The sequence below is a fragment of the Prionailurus viverrinus genome, chromosome B1, assembly GCF_022837055.1.
Source record: "Prionailurus viverrinus isolate Anna chromosome B1, UM_Priviv_1.0, whole genome shotgun sequence".
Taxonomy (NCBI): Eukaryota; Metazoa; Chordata; class Mammalia; order Carnivora; family Felidae; genus Prionailurus; species Prionailurus viverrinus.
Genome location: NC_062564.1, coordinates 185965227 through 185986068, shown reverse-complemented (window position 1 = coordinate 185986068; position 20842 = coordinate 185965227). Strand labels below are relative to the sequence as shown.

The 20842-nt window shown below is 41.5% G+C and overlaps 1 protein-coding gene and 1 long non-coding RNA gene across 2 annotated transcripts in view; one reads left to right on the top strand and one right to left on the bottom strand.

Moving 5' to 3' along the window:
• ZCCHC4 (zinc finger CCHC-type containing 4) overlaps positions 1-13246 on the top strand; it is a 51209-nt gene extending 37963 nt beyond the window's left edge. Inside the window, exons 9-13 of the mRNA XM_047856837.1 lie at positions 4439-4560; positions 4802-4877; positions 6830-6881; positions 7649-7793; positions 12668-13246. Of these exons, the coding sequence (XP_047712793.1) occupies positions 4439-4560; positions 4802-4877; positions 6830-6881; positions 7649-7793; positions 12668-12803 (531 nt within the window). The 3' untranslated portion in view covers positions 12804-13246. The remainder of the gene's footprint in view (positions 1-4438; positions 4561-4801; positions 4878-6829; positions 6882-7648; positions 7794-12667) is intronic.
• Positions 13247-16903: 3657 nt separating this feature from the next.
• Positions 16904-20806, bottom strand: LOC125163317 (uncharacterized). Its single transcript, XR_007151405.1, has 3 exons — positions 20625-20806; positions 19653-19738; positions 16904-17236 (listed from the first exon to the last, which is right to left on the bottom strand). It is a non-coding gene; the product is annotated as an uncharacterized LOC125163317 (long non-coding RNA).
• Between the last annotated feature and the right edge of the window lie 36 nt (positions 20807-20842).

The window sequence follows — 20842 nt, the reverse complement described above, 5'->3', positions numbered from 1 at the left end:
TGATCTCTTGTTTCTACTTCATCTGGGACGTTTGTTTGGATTGTTATAAGTACAAACTTCGCTTTTTTTTTTTTTAAGCTATCTTTAAAAAAATCATCCTGTGTTAAACTGTTTTTTGAAATTTTTATTTTCATGTTCAGAAATGAAGATATTTTGACAGGAATTTCTGGCAAACGATTGCAAATTTTACAGGATGGCAACTGAAATTCTTAAAACTTGATATGTAATAAACATGTAAAGGGTTTGGAGTGACAAGGGGGATAATATGTATATATATCATATATTATAATATATATTGTATGTATATAATGTTTTATTAAAACTATTTTTTATGTTTTTTTTTTATTTTTGACAGAGAGAGAGACAGAGACAGAGTGAGTGGGGGAGGGGCAGAGAGAGAGGGAGACACAGAATCCAAAGCAGTCTCCAGGCTCTGAGCTGTCAGCACAGAGCCCATGCAGGACTCGAACTCATGAACCATGAGATCGTGACCTGAGCCCAAGTAGGATGCTTAACTGAGTGAGCCACCCAGGCACCCCTATAATTTTATTTTATTTTTTTTTAATTTTTTTTAATGTTTATTTATTTTTGAGACAGAGAGAGACAGCATGAATGGGGGAGGGTCAGAGAGAGAGGGAGACACAGAATCGAAGCAGGCTCCAGGCTCTGAGTTGTCAGCACAGAGCCTGACGCGGGGCTCGAACCCACAGACCGCGAGATCATGACCTGAGCTGAAGTCAGATGCTTAACCGACTGAGCCACCCAGGCGCCCCGGCACCCCTATAATTTTAAATAAGAGGTACATGGGATATGGGGAATATGACTGAAAGACCTTATTGCTCTGATGGAAATTGGTTGATGGAGCTGAAGAGTTCACTTCAGACCTTTTGATACACTGAAATTAAATAAATAGATTATAGTCCTTAGGGAATGGGAAAATAAATACAAGTACTGTGTCTTTTTAATCTTTGTTTCCCGGAGGGATGCCTAAGACATAGTAGGTGCAAAATAAACGTCTGTTGACTTGAACGTCTTGGTGTCTGTATAACCAGTTCCAGTCTCATGTTACAGAAGAAATTTGCGTATAGATAAAATTAAAAGTTAAGAACTGCAGAGATTTTGTGCTTTCCCTCATTTCTATACAGTACTTCATCACATTAATCAGTTCCATGGGAGAAATTTTCTATTTGAAAATGCCTCTCATCATCATTGTGAGTGAAATGTCAGAGATAATGATGGGAAAATGGTGTATCAGCTCTACCACTAGTGATATGCAATTTGCAAAATTGTGTTTGCTTTACAGCACTTCCTTCCATAGGACGTTTATTTGTGTGGATGAAGCTATGAAATATGGATGTATGTTAGAGGTACATTAATTTACCCTAGCAGCATGCATTTTACATACCATATGTTTATAGTTAATTAGCACAACAAACCCGCATTTAAAAATAATAATAATCTCAATTAGGTTATGCAAAATCAAGCAATCAACCACCTTCCTGACACATACATTCTCCAACTCCTGGGGTAGCCATAAAGAGATTGTTCTTTTTTTTCCCTCTCTTCTATCTGCCATCCGTTGTATTGCATGGAATATTCCATTTCTTGGAAATTTTTCTCAGGTCCTCTTTTCCAACATTTGAAGATCTTCCTGAGGTTCTCTTGGGAAGGTTTTTTTCTTTCTTAGGATACTCATAAATGTTCAAAATATCTTTGTTGAATTTAATAAGGTATCATGTTTTTATTGAGTACATAGAGGAGTGTATTAGGGAGAAATTATGAATTTAAATAGGTTTAAAAGAAAACTACTACAGTAATATTTTAAGGTAATTTTGAAGTAAAACCTACTTTTGTATCTTAGCCTCTAATAGGTGACATATATTCATAGAATTTTAAAGTTGGAAAGAGACATGAGGGGTGTAACGTAGGCTAACTTTTCACCATAATAATCGTCTCTACTAAGTGAGTCACCGGCCTCACTTGAATGCTTTCAGTGAGCAAAGTCCTGCAGCCTTACAAGGCAACTCAATTTATTTAATAGCTCTAATCGTTAGAAAATTTTCTCATATTGAGATAAAATATGCTCCCTATTAACTTCTAACCATTGGTCCTACTTCTGTTCTCCAAAGCAATAAAGGCTAAGTCTAATTTCGATTCCACTGACACCCCTTCAGTTATAAAACAGCTATCAGATCTTCCCAGTGTTCGCTTTTCTGAATAAACACCCCCCCCAGTTCGTTAAACTACAAATCCTATACATTCCCATTACTTTTGGTAGAAATGAACTTGTTTTATCAGCGTCTCTCTTCATATGCAGTGACTGAATGCAGGGCTTCAAATGTAATCTAACTTCATCCTTTCCTTGTTATGGTATTACACTTCTGCATAGGGCAGCTGTGAGCCCGTGTCAGCTCTCACACCGTCACGCTAGACCGTGGACTTACCATGCTGACAGTTAACCAGAACCCCCAGGGTTTGTCCCCGCCCCCTCCCCAACTGTCCCTTGTTTAGCTGGGTCTCCTCCTGTGCCACTTATTTTCCCCCCACTGCTGAAGCTTATTGATGAGTCTTCCTGAACTTGTTCGTCTGTTAGTCTGATAGCCAGCCACAGCAGGGCCATACAGAGAGCTCAGGAATTTCTCATTAAAGGCCCTCTCTTTCCATTGTCATTAAGTCCTTATATTTTTGTGATTTGTTTATTAAATAGCTAGCTTGCAAGCCAGTTCTTCTATGAAATTCTTAAGTGTATTCTTGTTTAGAATCCAAACAATTCAGTCTAACTTATTTGAAAGTTGGGCTCTGCCTGTATTGACTTTATAAAAATCTCATGGTATTCTTGTGGATAATCTAGAACAACGGTTCTCAAATTTTAGTGTGCCAGGAATACAGTGTGCTCAAATCTCAAATTTTAGTGTGCTTGTTAAGAATACAGATTGTGGAGCAGGGGGTGGGGGTGCCTGGGTGGCTCCATCGGTTAAGCTCAGGTCATTATCTCGTAGTTCGTGAGTTCGAGCCCCACATCGGGCTCTCTGCTGCCAGCATGGAGCCTGCTTGGGATGATCTGTCCTCCTCTCTCTCTCTCTCTCTCTCTCTCTCTCTCTCTCTGTGCCCTTTCCTTGCTCATGCGCATGTGCATGCTGTCTCTGTCTCTCAAAAATACATACATACATACATAAATAGTTCCTGTTAAAAAAAAAATGCAGATTGCGGGCTCTGACCCCCAGAACTTCTGTTTTCTTAGGTCTTAGGCTGGGGAGAATGTGCTTTTCTAGCAAGATCTCAGGGGCAGTGCTGGTGTTGCCAATCCAGGCATCGCACCTGGAGAATTACTGATCTAGAGAAAGATGGCCTTAGTGACCAGGTGGATTCAGAGCAGGTTTAAAGCCAAAGAGAGAATGCGTATGGATAACAGAGAGGTTGGAGAAGGAGGCGGGAGCAAGAAGCCTATAGAAGCCGTGCCTGTTGGCTTCAGCTTACTTTCAGGATGAGCTGCCAAGGCTGAAAGCCGAGTTAGGGTGTTGAGGAGACGTAAATGTTTGAAATAGTCACAATTATAGTTGTGACTCTCTCTTCATCTCCATCTTTCTATGTCTCCACCACATGCCAGGCTTTGAACTCCGTATTTTACACACATTATCTCGTGTAACCTTCACAGCACCCCTGGGGCAGAAATCAGTAACCTCCTTTTCCAGGTGAGGATTATGTGAAGGTGCCTCTGGTCACAACAAGTGAGTGGCAGAGCCACTGTCTGGTCCCTGAACCTGTGCTCTACCAGGATGTGGGAGGTCACATAGTGAATGGTGGAGGGCCAAAGTAAGGCTGGATTGAGACTCGCTGACCTGACACCTGACAGGCACGCGTCTTCAGGGGTGGAATTTTTTTAGTGTCAAAAGCCAAATTCTTAATTACATAGTAGTCCTTCTTGTGAAGTCTGTTGTATTGGGTGAAAGATTACAGTTGTTCTCTCAATACTGGGCAATAGGAACTTAGCATAACAAAGTTTGCCTTTTCTGTAATGAAATTTCACTGCCACAGAGGCCTCTCTGAGGCTGTTGATTAATAAGTAAACTTTTGCTTTTAAGAATTTTTTCGTAAGAGCCCCCTGGGTGGCTTAGGCGGTTGAGCATCCAGCTTTGTCTCAGGTCATGATCTCACCGGTTCGTGAGTTCGAGCCCTGCATTGGGCTCTGTGCTGCCAGCTCAGAGCCTGGAGTCTGCTTCAGATTCTGTGTCTCCCTTGCTCTCTGCCCTTCCCCCACTCGTTTTGTCTCTCTCAAAAGTAAACAAACGTTAAAAACAATTAAAAAGAATAGTTTCTTGTTAAATACTTTGGTTTAACTCCTATCTTGGCATCAGTTGTTCTTTTTTGGTAAAGAATCTTCATAGATGTTCACTCATTTGAGTAAATGTTCTTTTTCAATTTTTTTTTAACTTTCTAGGTAGATTATGATAATCATGCACTTTATAAACATGGAAAGACAGGTCGAAAACAATCTCCTGTGCGTATTTTCACCAATATCCCACCCAGCAAAATAATCCTTCCTAGTGAAGAAGGGTACAGGTAAGATCATAGTGGGGCCTTGAAATACATGAGTCACTGAAAATAAAGTTCCATATATCTAACATTAAAATGATTCTCATATTGACTCATATAGTTCTTCTGTTACTTTTATATTTGGTCTGTATTTTATATTGAATTGCATTTGGATTACACCCAACTTCTGTAACAAGTGCCATTTATCTGCTCTGTGAATCTTCATGAGAATATGCAGCTGAGTTAAGTCTGTTTCTTTCCTCCTTAGATTTTGCCCTTTATGTCAACGATATGTTTCCCTAGAGAATCAACACTGTGAGCACTGTAATTCTTGCACATCCAAGGTATAGGTTCCTATAGAATGCATTTTTATTTAAATATATTAGTTTTATTTTAGCTTACTAGCCATTACATTTGCTTAAGGTTATTTTGATAATATTATAATTTGTATTACCATAGTATCATTTGCTAAATGTACATTAATAGAGTATTTTATGTCTAATTATAAAGCACAACAGCCTTTGCATTCATCATCGTTAATGGTTATTTGAATTCACTTTGCTATGGGACTGTATGACTGCTAAAATTAGGAGTATTTTATTTTTAAAAAAAAAATTTTTTTCAACGTTTATTTATTTTTGGGACAGAGAGAGACAGAGCATGAACGGGGGAGGGGCAGAGAGAGAGGGAGACACAGAATCGGAAACAGGCTCCAGGCTCTGAGCCATCAGCCCAGAGCCCGACGCGGGGCTCGAACTCACAGACCGCGAGATCGTGACCTGGCTGAGGTCGGACGCTTAACCGACTGCGCCACCCAGGCGCCCCAATTAGGAGTATTTTAAATAAGGCATGAGATGAGTGCTGAATTGTGTTGGGGATAAATTTAAAGTGCTTTAGGTAAAGTACTGAACTATTAGATGCCATCAGTATTTTAATGAAGTATTAGTAACATACTGTGCACTTTTTATGTGCCAGGCCCTTTCCTAAGGGCTGTGCATGGATGAATTCGTTTTTTTCTTTAATTAAAAAAAATTTTTTTTTTTAATGTTTATTTACTTTGAGGGAGAGAGAGACAGAGTGTGAGCAGGGGAGGGTCAGAGAGAGAGAGGGAGACACAGAATCCATAGAAGGCTCGAGGCTCTGAGCTGTTAGCATGGAGCCTGATGCAGGGCTCGAACTTGTGGACCATGAGATCGTGACCTGAGCCAAAGTCAAACGCTCAACCGACCGAGCCACCCAGGCGCCCCAGGTACTCTGCCAGTTTTTGCAGATAAGGAAGGACAGTAGCGACACACCTGTTTATTGTTGTAAAGAGGTGGGATGACACTTAAGTTGGCCTATTTGTTTTAGCTAAATCCAGTCAGAAAGAACATAGGAAGTTCAGTTTGGGTAGTATACGCAAATCATTCTCCAAAGGAAAGGCTATATTTTTGTAACTATTATAAAGCACAGTTTTCAAAACTCTATAATTTTATGACGGGTTATACTTGTTTTTAACTGTGGCAGCACACCTGATTACATGTATTTTCAATCAGTTTAGAAATTCTCTGTGTTCTTTATTTAAAAGAAAAAAATTACACCCAGATCATATAAAGCTCAAAATGAGGAAGACCAGACTTTATCATTTAGAGAGGCACACATAAGTGGTAAAAAATAAACAAAAGCAAGGAAATGACCATCCCAGGAACCGGAGTAGGTGTTACTCAATGGGGAGGGAGGGGTTGCTGGATTAGAAAGGGGGGGTGTCTCGGGGCTGACAGGATTCCATTTCTCAGCCTGTTGGGATTCATCAGTCTGTTCTTTATAATTCTCATTAAATGGGACATGTGCCTTATACACGAAAGTGTCTTACACATTTTTCTAGGTAGTTTTATTTCCCGGATTTAACATTACCCAGACAGTACCCTGTAGTCTCTATCTTTCTAAATTATCTAAAATTCTTAAATACGAATTTTATTAAGGATTACACCACATAGACATGTCAAAGTTATGAATCATTAATTCTCTTGAAATTTTCATTGAGTCCTTCTCTGTGCAGTATGGATTGCTTGAACTCAAGATCACGTAGATAAATCCCCTAGTTTTCCAGTTAAGGAAATCGGGGCCCATCAAGGCGGCCTTTGAGCCGAGTGGAGAAATGCATAAATTAAAATCAAAGTATTTAATTGTGAAGCCCAGGAAAGTGAGAAATAAGGAGTGAATAATTTACACAGATTTTAAGAAGACATTTTAATTTTTAATTGTGGAACTTGATTTTTATGATACGTTAAACATAATTTAAAAATTATTTTTGTAGGATGGCAGGAAGTGGAACCATTGCTTTCTCTGCAAAAAGTGTGTAAAACCTTGTAAGTATTTAGACTTAGAGTTGGACATCCTATGAAAACATTTCAGCGGTTTTCTTCACCCAGATAGGGTTTTTATTTAATTGTATCTATAAGAGAAAAAAACTTAATATAGACACCTGCGTTGATTTTACCTGCTTTGTAGTTTTTGCAGTTACTAAAATGCACACTCTCTCCTTTATAGGGAGATATGACTGTAACCTATTTCAGTGTGGCATTTGGTTTGGCTTATTTTATTAATTTAATTTATTTTATCTTTTTAACATTTTTATTTACTTTGAGAGGGATGGGGGTGGTGGTGGTGGTGCAGTGGGGAAGCGGCAGAGAGAGAGGGAGAGAGAGAGAATCCCAAGTAGGCTCCATACTGGCAGCGTAGAGCCTGATGTGGGGCTCAAACCCATGAACCATGAGATCAGGACCTGAGCTGAAGTCAAGAGTCACATGCTCAACCGCCTGAGCCACCCAGGTGCCCTGGTTTGGCTTATTTTAATAGGGCTCTGTGTCCCTCAGCCAACCCCCGTGGTGTCAGTGGCTCCCGCTCATGACTCCTTAAAGGGCTGCATTTGTTGCCATGTATCAGAAAGAGGTTAGCTGGTTTATGTGGGATTCCGACTCTTTACCTTGGCCTCTTTAGCCAAAGCATAAGCAACTATGCAAACCAGTCACGGTAATTTGAAGTAATCACTGTTCATCCTCTCTATCATAAAGGTTGGTCAAATGAAAAATTATATTAAATGAACTTCTTCCAAAACTTAATTTTTATTTTATAGCCTGGATCCACTGTAGCCTTTGCGGTCACTGTGCTCTTCCAGATCATTCCTGCGGGGCCCCTAAAGATGGCTGCTTTATTTGTGGTGAATTAGATCATAAACGTAGTACTTGTCCTCAGATCACTGCATCTAAGAAAGTGATCAGGTAAGTTGAATTCTTTTATTGACTAGAAAAAACTTTTCCTTGTGTGATCCGTATAAAGCAGTCCACAAAGTTGAGCACTGGAGGATTCAGAAGTGCGAAATCGTTAGCTATTTTTACTGTTATGTACCTTTGTGCAGACAGTGGTGTGAGGACATGAAGATGAGTGAAAAAGCCTAACATTTTATGGGTAAGACATGAAAATAACCAAAATACAAGGTAGAAACTGATTAACTTTATATCTTTTGTGGTTCATGTGAAATTATAATTTGTAGGGAGAGATTTCAAGCTTTGTTTTTTATATATATTTTTTTAATGTTTATTTTTGAGAGAGATTGGGAAGAGAGAGAGAGAGAGAAAGAGAGTGCGCTCATGCACGCACAGGCTAGGAGCAGAGAGAGGGAGACACAGAATCTGAATCAGGCAACAGGCTCTGAGCTGTCAGCACAGAGCCTGACGTGGGGCTCGAACTCACAAACTGCAAGATTATGACCTGAGCTGAAGTCAGATGCTTAACCGACTGAGCCACCCAGGCACCCCTGAGAGTTCAGACTTTATTGACCGACATGATATTTAAGTCAGGGCAGCTGGGATGCAGACACGTGATAGGCAAGGCTGGAGAAGGCATTTCAGATGGAATGTGATTTGTAATCCCACAGTGAACACCTTGGAAAATGGAAGCTATCTCTTTAAATTCTGCAGACTTGGAAAAAAAATTTAGACGTATTAATATTTAAATACGTAAAATTTTAATTTTTACCATTTGTTTTCTATGATTATTTTCACTTCCACCAATATTTGGTGTTGGTTATAACTCAGAACAAAGTTATCCCAGTGACCACAGTATATTTAGAAAAAACACTGCTGTTTCAACTGGGCTGATTTGAATGATAATACTTAAAAAAAAAACCAAAAAAACTAAAAGGAATGATAGTTATTGAGTCTTCTTTTATTGTTATGAAAACCAGATAGCCAAATTTAACATTACATGAGAATTGGGATCAGCATAAAATTTTTGAGCTATCTTATGACTTGTGATAAAAAAAATATGTCTTAGTATTAGAAATATCTGATGCTATTGTAACTGTTTATAATTGTATTAGAATTCTTGTCCATTTGTTTATTTTTTTGGACAGTGACAATTATTTTTTTCCACTGAGGTCCAGCTCTTTGAATTCTGCCTACTGTTTTACTTTTCCATTACTTTTTATCAAATTGAATTGAACAATTATTTCCATTAAGTAATCCAGGGTAGAAATGGAAGTTTCTAAATTAAGAAATGTATTGAAGGACCTTATAAAAGAGTTTTTCTTAGAAACCTTTGAGAATTAAAGTACAACTCAGGGTGCCTGGGTGGCTCAGTCAGTTAAGTGTCCGACTCTTGATTTTGGCTCAGGCCAGGATCTCATGGTTGGTGAGCCCCATTTTGGGCTCTGTGCTGACAGCACAGAGCCTGCTTGGGATTCTCTTTCTCCCTCTCTCTTTGTCTCTCCCCACTTGCACACACACATGCACACACACGCACGCACACTCTTTCTCAAATAAATAAACTTTAAAAAGAATAAGGTACAACATAATAAACTATTGGTCTGGGATTGTTGCACCATTTACTGGGTAATTCTGGTTGCAAACGGAGTTAGTAACATGCTCAGACTTTGATCTGTATGATACATGGAAACTGAATTTGCATTTTAGTTATATATTGTAGGCTCTTTGTTGGCTCTTCAACAGCCCTGGCTAGTCTGCTTGGTAGTATTATATTGTTTTTGTTGAGGGAAACCATTTAGTATTTTTTAGTGCTAGATTTTATCAAGTTTAATTCAAGGAGCAAATCCATTAGGATGTGGTATTGATAAGTCTTTCTTTTAAATATATTTTTTTAATGTTTATTTATATTTGAGAGAGAGAGAGAGAGAGAGAGAGAGAGAGAGAGAGAGATGGTTTGTGAGCAAGGGAGAGGCAGAGAGAGAGATGGAGACAGAATCTGAAGCAGGCTCCAGGCTCTGAGCTGTCAGCACAGAGCCTGAGCAGGTCTTGAACTCATGAGCCATGAGATCACGAGCTGAAGTCGGACGCTTAACCAACTAAGCCACCCAGGTGCCCCAAGTCTTTTTTTTTTAAATGTTTATTTTGTGAGAGAAAGAGCCAGGGAGGGGCAGAGAGAGAGGGAGAGAGAAACCCCAAGCAGGCTCTAAGTGGTCAGTGCAGAGCCCCATTTGGGGCTCGAACTCACGAACCGTGAGATCATGACCTGAGCCTAAACCAAGAGTCAGACACTTAACCAACTGAGCCACCCAGGCACCCCTACCTGATAAGTCTTAAATAGTATTACTTTTTTCTCAGAATAGACTCCTGAACTGTTGACAGTTATCTTCAGGTATTTCTTTCAAAAATTTTTCATAATGAAATTGACAAGGTAAAATTTTTTCTTTACAATTGTAAAAAATAATTTTAATAGAGGCACCTGGGTGACTCAGTCGGTTAAGTGTCAAACTTCGGCTCAGGTCACGATCTCGTGGTTCGTGTGTTGGAGCTCTGTGTTGGGCTCTGTGCTGACAGCTCGGAGCCTAGAGCCTGCTTCACATTCTGTGTGTCGTGTCCTCTCTACCCTTTCCCTGCTCATGCTCTCTCTCTCTCTCTCTCTCTCTCTCTCTCTCTCTCAAAAATAAATAAACATTAAAAAAAAATTTTATATTTTAGCATGTATGGCATAAAAGATATTTCATAGCTGTCTTATATTAATTTGTTTTTTTCTGAGTTTAATTTGCCTTTGCTCCTGAACTGGAATGATGCAAGCTCCCTCTTGTGGTTAATCGTTTTTATCATTACATAAATACCTATAATTTAGAGAACAGCTACTAGGTCAATTGAATTTTAAGGCAAAACAAAACAATTGATTTATACTCAATCAGTTCAGTTTATACTCATGTGAAAAATTTATCTCCGGAAAGTTTTGTTTATTCATATTAACAAGTGAACATATTCTTCTGCTTTTGTTTACTATATATTCTAGTGAGGTCTGGTTCGTGCTTAGTTCTTTTTGTAAGTGGATAAGCCAAAGAAAATTTGTTCAAATTCTGTATACAGGCACACACAGCTTCACTGACTTTGCCATCCAGACATTAGACTTCATTAAGTTTGCTAAATCATCCCTTGTCAGAACATTAGCCTACCTCAAATAATGACTGGAGGGAAAGGAGGTTTATATAACATGCACAAAACAGTGTATGACTGTAGCATTTGTTTTATTTCTGAACGGGTAGGCTATCCGAATCCATAATGCAAAATCTAAATATGGAAAAAGGGAAAGTTGTCAAGCAAAAGTCTGAATAATAGTCATGAGGCACTACTAATAACAGCTCGTATTTGTTTCGTGCTTACTGTATGCGTAGCATTTTACATATCTGAATAATTTATAGCAGAGTACATAGTATCAAGGTAATGAAGAACACAGGTTCTAGGATCAGGCTGGTCTGCCACTTCTTCATTGGACGATTTCATAGCCTCGGTTTCTTCCCTAAAAAAAAGCTGGGGGAAGGAAAAGGAAAGGTGACCTCAGCCTTGTCTCAGTCTCCCAGATCCTTGGAGTCAAAGATTATGCCCACTCATTTCCATCACTTAATAGAGATGTTGTGTGGACAGAAAGCGAGGCTTGAGTTTGCTCCACTGAGGGATTATATATTGTTTATGGAGCTTCTTTCCTAGGTTTTGGTCCTGGACAGATCAAAAGGAAGCTTTTCCCTCGGACTTGTGGTTTAGGAGAAGTGCATCTCGTGACCGATACTGCTGGGTAGCCTTGGGGATTTTCCAGGTTAGCTGGTGCTGGCAGCCCCAGCAGTTTCCGTGGTTGGTAATGTGATAAATGGCATGATTCTGTAAGTTTGGAGAGAGAGAATGAACGGACAAGTAATCTTTCTTAGCTATAGATTGTCCGTAACTTAGTTCAGAGAGTACCAGAAGCTAAGGATCTGTTTTGTTCTGGTGTGCTTTAGTGTTTTTAGGGGGTGAGTTCCATCTCGTTTGTTTTGAAGCTAGTCTTTCGAGAAGACAGGGACCACAAAATACGGACATCCTGTGTGGCACTTGTCCAGACTTTTACACCCACTGAGGAAGGGAAAATTAGCCGTAGGGCTTATAAGATGGGCCTCTGTTAAGTGTTGTCAGTTTTTCCATCGTGCGATTTCATTTCTCCACCTCTGCTAACTGTCGAATGTATCGGTCCTTTTCCTGAAAAATGTAATGCAAGGATTTGGAGATTGAAGTGCTGAGTTGAGCAGTACAGACGTACCAAAACCAAAACAACAGCAGAAACAAACAAACAGACAAAAAAAACAAAAAAACAAACCAACCAAACAAAAAAACCCTCCTAACTCATTGGCTTTACTGTTTTTAAAATTTAAAGGATCTATATCCCAAGTATTATTTCAATACATAATCAATGTAAACATTGACAAAATATTTTGCATTCTTTCTTCAACATCCCGTGTGCACTTGACATAGGGAGCACGTTGAGCTCGCCCTCACCACATTCCAAGTGCTTGGATGCCACATGCTGGTTAGAGGCCACCGGACGCTTCAGCACAGCAGCGGTTTTTCCTGGCTTGACTATTTACCTCTGCGGTGTGTTTGTCTCGAATAGATTGTTCTGAATCTGTAGCAACCGTCTGTCAAGGAAATTTCTTTACTCCAGCATATTGCTTAGTGAGGCCTCAGACTACGTCCTTGTTATTATGATTAGGGTTCTGAGGATTTATGCTTAGGATACAGTAAATTCTTTTCCTCCTGTTTTCTTATTTGGTCAGCTGGTTAATTAAATCCCAGCATAATTACATACATCATGCTTATTCTACAAAATAATTCAGCACCTTCTTTTTCAGAGCTGTCAGAAAGCAGAAGCAAAGAAAAAGTAAGAAGACGAAAATGGAGACCGTTAAAGAGCAACCCATGAATCACACATCTGTTACAAGGAAGAAGAAAAGGAGAGAAAGAGCCCATCAATATCTTTGCTCTTAAATGTCCAGTGACTTGAGAATAAGAAAGATTTATAGTCCAACCTTTGATGCCATTTTCTGAAAGTGCCACACTGGACTTAAATTCTGTCGCTTTCAAAGGTATGCGCCTTTTGAAGCCAGAAAATAGGCAGGTGGCATTTGTTGGTGTCTGGGCCCCTCAGCAGCCTCTCTGGAGACCTGGGGAGTTGTCCCATCCTTAGCTGGTTTGCCAGACCTCTCCGTGTGCCTTCTTTCACTCTCCAAATCTGTCCCAGTCGTATCATTTTGGCCTCTTTTGAACAATGGGCATATAGCATTCTTTTGCAGAAAATGTCAGAAGAGGAATGAAAGGGGAGACTTGAGGTCTTGTGCATACTGAACACGAGTGTGTTAAATTAGACACAGGAATGTTGTAAGTCAAACATCAAAATACTGTATGATGGATTAAACCCCACTTGCAAAGAACGGCACAATGAGCAATTATTTGGGGACAAAAACTGAAGATGATGGGAAGAATTTTGACGATAGTCTAAAGATATCAAGAGTATCATCATGGCTTTATGATTAAATATGGGTTTTTCAAGTACTTTTTACAGTGTCCTTTGATGGTATAGAACCACTTAACTGTTGTGGAATGAATGAGACATTTAGAATTATGACTTGCTCTGTCATCTCAATATCTTTTAAACCAGGCAGTAATTTTATTTCTTTAAAAAAATTTTTTTTAATGTTTATTCATTTTTGAGAGACACAGAGAGAGCATGAGTGGGGGAGGGACAGAGAGAGAGGGAGACACAGACTCTAAAGCAGGCTCCAGGATTGGAGGTGTCAGCGCAGAGCCCGATGTGGGGCTTGAACTCACGAATCGTGAGATCATGACCTGAGCTGAAGTCGGATGCTTCACTGACTGAGCCACCCAGGTGCCCCAGTAACTTTATTTCTTTGTAAAAGTAGTCGCAGAAGGCAGCAGTTTGGGGATTAAAACCTCTCATTCTTGTTCTGATGAACACTTCCTGACTATATGTCCTTGGCCAGGTCATTCACTCGTACCCGTTTCTTCATTATTATTATCATATAATTACTACATTATGTAATAATAGTTATACCACCGGCTGTTTTCTGTGATTATGTTAAATGAGGCACATGTGTCTGGCTCTCGTTCTGTTGGTGAGAAATGTTAAGTGCAGATGGCTGGGGTTGCAGCCCTAATGGTAATCATCTGGTGGTCCAGTATCAGCAGTGAAGGGACTGGGTTTGAATTCTGAGAACAAACAGTTCCTCTCCCTATTTCTCTCTAGGTATCTGACATGATCTCCTTAAGATCCCATAGTTTTGAATGGCTTACATTTGCATAATGACTTTTCTCCTATTCCCAAATAGTTGTTTTAGAGCAGGTTTGGAGGCATGCTTGCTTGGGCTTACCTAGAGCCCTGTGAGTAAAGGTACAAGAGCTGCACCCCATCTGGCATGGAAATTCCTTCTGGTCTTTAAGTTAGGGCTGTTGGATGCGTGATGTGGAAGGCACAGCGTGGGCCCTCATCAGCTGATGGGGGTGTATATCCGGCCACATCAAAAGATGAGCTAAGCCCCTGGACTTAACATGCATCAGAAAACTCTTCCCTTGTCCCCTTTTTCCACGGAGGTTGCTATGGTGGTCAGAGGGGTGGATTTAGAGGTGACGGGGTGAGATGTGAACCTTTTGCTGAATCATTATGAGTGTTCCCTTCTCTGATTCAGCCATGGGCGTGAACATTGCCTGACTTTCACGGTGGCCCCTGATACCATGCTAAAATCTCTGGAAATCTCCTTGGAAACGCAGACACCTGAGGGACCACGATTCCTCAAGAATCGGGTCCTGCTGGCCAGGGTTATTATCATCACCCCATTTCCTTAGTTTTAAGGTCCCATCAATTGTAAAACGCGCTATTGATGGGATTGTAACTTTTCAGGGGGAGAAACCCCATAGCTTATTAATTGTGCATGTTAAATTTTAGGTATATCCTGCTTCAGAAATATTGAAATGTGAAAAAAAGCACATCTTAGAATTGAGGAAATCGGGTATTACTTACAATCAGGAATTATGTACTTTAAAACTTGAACTTCTTAGGAAGTTAAAAATAAGAAATCCGGTGATTCTGTTCTTCTGTTCAATTAATACTAATTTTAAGGACTAACCGCTTCTTTCTTTTCTCAGGGAATAAACTAATAGGATGTAAAAATGTCTCTGGGAGGTAAAGTGTGATGGGAGATGAGGTCATTTGTTCTAATTAGAAATCTGCATATCTGAACATTAAGATACCTACCCAAATCACCAATAGAGGAAAATCCCTAAATCTGACACAGAGCTTTTTAAAAGGATGTTTTTCTTAAATTATTACAGCTAAATTTAATTCCACTTCTTGCTTCTATTACAAAATTTAATGACAGCCAGTCACTTTGTAGGCCCTGAACGATCGGATTTCAGGTTTTTTTCTTACATTTAGTTTGACATTTAGACTCATTTGTTTCTCCAATCTGCCCCACGGTTTTCATCTCATTCCCTTTGCTCTGTTGTGACTATATCCCTCCATATGGCCCAGTCCCACTGTCTCCAGGGAAGTGTTCTAGGAGTCCCCCTACCAACCGCTACCTTCCTCTCTGAACACTTGGGAGTTCTGCAGCCACACCTGAGGCACTTTTCATGTATTGTTCTGCCATTATATGTACAGATTCTATTTCCCCAAAAGATTGCGGTTTCTTCATGTCACTACCCATTTTATACCATCTTCTGTAGGTGCTCAAAAAATTTGATGAAGGCATGGAATTTTCTAGAAGTTTTCAGATGGTAGGTGTGTTACTTTGCTAAGGCTGCCATAACAAAATATCACAGACTGGGCGGCTTAAATGACAATCATTTATTTTCTCACAGTTCTGGAGGCTGGAGGTCCAAGGTCCAGGTGTTGGCAAGTTTGGATTTCTGATGCCTCTCTCCTGAACTTACCTTCTTGCCGTGTCCTCTCACAGCCTTTCTTCTAGGCTTGTGAGTCCCTGGTATCTCTTTGTGTCCAAATTTCCTCTTCTTCTAAGGATATGAGTCAGGTTGGATTCGGGCCCACACTAATGGCCTCTCCTTCTTAAGGGCCCTATCTCCAAATATAGTGCCATTCTGAAGTACTGGGGGCTAGGGCTTCAACATACGGATTTAGAAGGTATGATTCAGTCCCTAATGGTGGGCCTGCCTAAGATCTGGAGAGGGCTTCGTCTTCTGTCCTATAAGGACTCAAACAAGGAAAACACACCTAAACAATATTGGGAAGTATTTAGAGTCAGTGCGGAGATTGTCCTGACATTGAGGGTTTAGATGTATGTTTCGGGTTGGGATGTGCTCTGTGAGCAAGATTGGCAGCCTTATCTAGACGGCTTTACACGTAGACTAATTCAGCTTTCAAAAAAATAAGAAAAGAAGAAGAAGAATTCAGCTTTGAAGGTGATTTTAAGGAAAACACTTAAGTTGACGTCTGGCTCCTTCAAAGTGATCTATAAAATAGTAGGCATCTACGGGAAGTTTGACTGATTTTTAAATATAAAATCATAGCCCACAAAAGATCCTGGTCTGGTGCTACCTCCTTTTCACAACGTCCTTGCTGGTGTCTCCAGTGGAATAGTGTATTTCTTGCCAGTGAAATAAAAATGTGCATGTGTGTGTGTCTTTTCATTTCTCCTTCTTTTAATGTACTTAAATTATGCCCTGCATTAGATCAACGTTTTTGGACTTCACTTCCTCTGTTCAGATTAGAAGCTTTGTTGGTAGCAATGGCCTGTGGACACCGTGGTGTGTGTTCACTGGCTCCTTTCTGGAGCTGTGCCTTGCACCCAGTGATGTCAGAGACAGCCAACTGCTGCACATGTGACTTCACGAACCCTCCTTACAACCCCGGGAGGCGGGTGGCCGGGCTACACGTTTCCTCACCCACCAAGCGGTAGCTGCTCATAAATGCGGATTGAGTGAATGGAAGTGCCATGTAATATACTTACTCCTTGGTGCCTCAGAACCCTAACTGCGCTACACGAGTCAGAAGCTAATACGCTTAGAGCTGCCTAGGTAAGGAAAGCTTGAACAAAATGCAAAGAAAATCCAATTTCACCTATTTGATGCAATTTTAATTGAACATTAGGACATGCGTTAAATTACTTGAGGGTCAGCTAAGAAGGTCATTGCAATACACTGAAGATAAGATCTCTACAATTTGATTTCAGGCGATTCAGTATAAGTGTTAACTCAGCAAGACTGAGGGGAAAAAGCACCCAAAGTGAGCAAGCAGATCTTGGAGCTCCGAGAGAGGAGTTTTATCCCATTAGCCAGACAGTCACGAGATTCTCACACTATGTAGTGGCTTCGTACCACGGCAGACTAGAAGCGTCACATCCGGTGGGCTCCAAGAAAACAGCCTCAGTAGACGGGCCCAGTTTCTTCACCTGTGAATGCAGAGGTGAGGAGTAGGAGAAACCAGGGAAATCAGACTGAACATTTTATATGCTTCATGAGGACAAAAAGAGACAAAGGGCTTGCCTGTTAGCTTTGCAATTAATTAATTAACTAATACACAAGCCAGGTAAATCAAAGAAATTGAAAAGAAACGTCTCCATTCCTACCTCTCAGAGATAACCACCATTCCAAAGATAGGTTTTTGTATAAATAGCTACACAGACAGAGACACTCTAAAGTTTCCCCCGTGAAAATGGGAGTTGGGAATACATACTATTTTGTAATCCTCTTTTTTATCAACATCTGGACATTGGTTTATACTTAACAACAATAGTCTTATTCTTCAGTATGGATATAGTGTATTTTTTAAAACCAATCTCTCATGGTTGGACATCTAAGTTGTTTATGTTTTCACTATTGTAAATAACCCTATGATAAACATACTTAATGGCCAAATCTATTGTCTTAGGATAAATTCCTATGCATACCTATATATACTTTTTTCTACAGATGGGAATCACGGGTTGGTCTCCGAATTTCTTCCGTACAGACAAATAAAACACCACGAATAATTGGTACAGTGTAGACTCACTCTGCCAGGATGGACCATCTCCCAAATGCCTTTCATACTTAGAACTACCCTTTGCGTATTTGTGATTGGTTGTCATATTGAAGAGTGTTGATTGATGGCTTTGGCGGCGTCTTTCCCGCGCTCCCCGTTGTGTGCCTGCCGTGGGGTTTGGAAGAGAGATGACTGACATCCTCTCCAGCTCTCGGGGAAGACTTTTTATTGGGCATATTCCGTACCCGTCACCTGTGACTGGTGTCAGACATGCTTGTGATAGGGGTTGGTCTAATCACAGCGCAGCTCGGGACTTCAGTCTTGAAAAGAGCCCTTTGTTTTCTCTCTGAAGGCAGAAGCATGTAGATCCGGTTGCTGTGGGTGGCTTTCCAGTGACCACAGGGGGAGCCAGCCTTATGATGAGGTACATCCTGAGCTTGGTCCCTGGGGACACCAAGTGGCTGGATCTAGCCTGCCTTGAAGTTGGCCCTATTTCTGGACTTGTCATTTACAGGAGGCACTACTTTCTAGTTATTACTTGTGCCACTTTGAGTCAGTGTTTTTTGTAGCCTAACAAATGCAGCCATGGAGGACAGAGTCTAACACCTATCTTCCACATTTATCTTTCCAGCAAATTCGGTCAATTTCTTATTTTATATGTTTCACCTATTTTATGACTTCAAAATAGATCTCTCAAAATAACAGTCACTCAGATGGCCTAGTTTAGTCACATTCCACATGGTTCCGTCTTCCGTTCCTGTATCCAGTGACTCCCACATATCTGCTCAGGCCCTGACTTTCCCCCCCACCCTCAAACCTGCAGTTCCAGCTTCCTGTCGGCTACCACAGATTTTCACACCGGACCAACACCCGAGCACAGTCCTCACTCACTCAGTCCTTTGCCCTGGTCTGCTTGCCCCGGCTTCCCCTTCATACTTCTCTCATTACCTCCTCCCTAATCCGGCAATGACCATTTCTCCATCCCTGAGTCTGCATGCCTCAATATCCCAACCTTAGTCTTGACTAATCCCTCACTTTCATTCCTTCAGTCTAATCACTAATCAGTTCTTATTATCCTACTTCAGAAACGTCTCTGGAATTGTGCCTCCCCCAACCCCTACCTGGTCTTCCTGCCGTCTTTACCTTCTAACTCATCATCACCCCTGGCACCAGAATTAAGGTCTTGAGTAACCAATGAACCGGTGTGATGCTGTTAACAATATGCCCCCCTCCCGATCCGTTGGCAGCTGTCTGGCCCTTCAAAATTCAACCCTGTACCATTACAACACGTGCAAAGATGTCCAGCATGAGCTAGCCCAAGGGGTGCAGTGGTCAAACAGACTAGCTACCAAAATGTTCATTCAAGAACACCTAGTTCTTGCATTTTTTTTCCCCCTCGAGCACTAGGAAGAGGATGTACAGAGCATGGAAATTCTTCTTAGACTATTTTCTCTTCCATTTTCTTCACACACACACACTCCCCCCCACCCCACCCCATGCATTTCTATCTCCTTAAAAAGCACCTGGGCATTCTTCCCTTTTCCTGTTGATGCTGTGCCACAGAACGACAAGTAAACCAATTTGCCAAAGCAGTGTTTCCCTTAGAGAATGGGGAGGGCCAAGAAAAGGAGCGGGGGAGGGCCAAGAAAAGGAGCGGGTGAGACCCAAATCTCCTTTACGGGACAGTGAGAAAAAGGCTGGAAACACTGTTAGTGGCGACTTTGATTTCCAGCGCCCCCCACTCCCATCAGGACACGCGACGTGCTATGGCCACATAACATCGTTTGCTGTTTCCTGGCCACATCTGGAACCCCACACCTACACCGTTTCCTGTGCTGTAATACCTTCTGGGAAGTTCTCTGGGAATGCTTCTATTCTCCTCTGTCTGCTAGCACCGAGTGACTCCTCCACTGACAGTCCTTTTCATGTGCTGTAGGAGGGTTCAGAATCACGATAACTTCAATTTTAAGAAAATGGGCATTCAATTTTAAGAATGTTAAGTGGATAGACACTGCCCCCCCCCCCGCCCCCAGTATCCAGATTATCTATCACTGCTACCGCAGAACGTTAACACCTGAAAACGCACTTCATGGATACCAAAGGTAAGTCCATTCTCACGTTCAAAATGTTGCCTCCGGAAGAATTTGGGGGTCATGCTAAACTGCAGCAAGGCAAGGGAAAAAGCCTACCTCTGAGAGGGGGCAGGGTAAGCATCAGATAGGAGTCAAGAACAGTGCCACAAAACAAGTGCTTCAAATCTTTGTTGCTGAAGGAATTAGTCTACCTCTGGTACTTCCCAGGGGATATCCAGAGAGAGGGCAAGAAGATAGGGCTTGTTAAAGTTGGAAGGTTCTATCGCTTCTCTCTCCTTCCAGCAAGGGAAAGAAGTGAAAGGTAGATGGGTTTTCTACCAGAGATTTTTAAGTTCCAGAATCACAGGACGATCCGGTCCCATTCTCTTAACCAGAGTCCTAACTTCCGTGAACTTTATTTTTGTTTGTTTAATTTTTTTTCAACGTTTATTTATTTGTGGGACAGAGAGAGACAGAGCATGAACGGGGGAGGGGCAGAGAGAGAGGGAGACACAGAATCGGAAACAGGCTCCAGGCTCCGAGCCATCAGCCCAGAGCCTGACGCGGGGCTCGAACTCACGGACCGCGAGATCGTGACCTGGCTGAAGTCGGACGCTTAACCGACTGCGCCACTTAGGCGCCCCTCTCCAGGTGATTCTAACCGGGACTGAAAACAACCCGTTTACAGGCTGTCAATGCAGGCACCGGCCGACGAGGACCAAAAGTTTGCGCTCCTTTTCTTACCCCCGCAGTCCCTGAGGCCTCACTCCCAAACCCACGTCTGCGCATCGACGCCGAGGGGCGAATTTCGGGGAAACGGGCCGGGGCCGGCGGGCGCGCGCACACGCTTGTGACCACGCCTCGCCTACGAGCAGGCGTGCGGCCTCAGGGGCGCGCCCGCGCGCCCTCCGCCCGCGCCGCCTGGTCCTCTCGCGAGGAAGTCCGGGCGCCGGAAGTGCCCG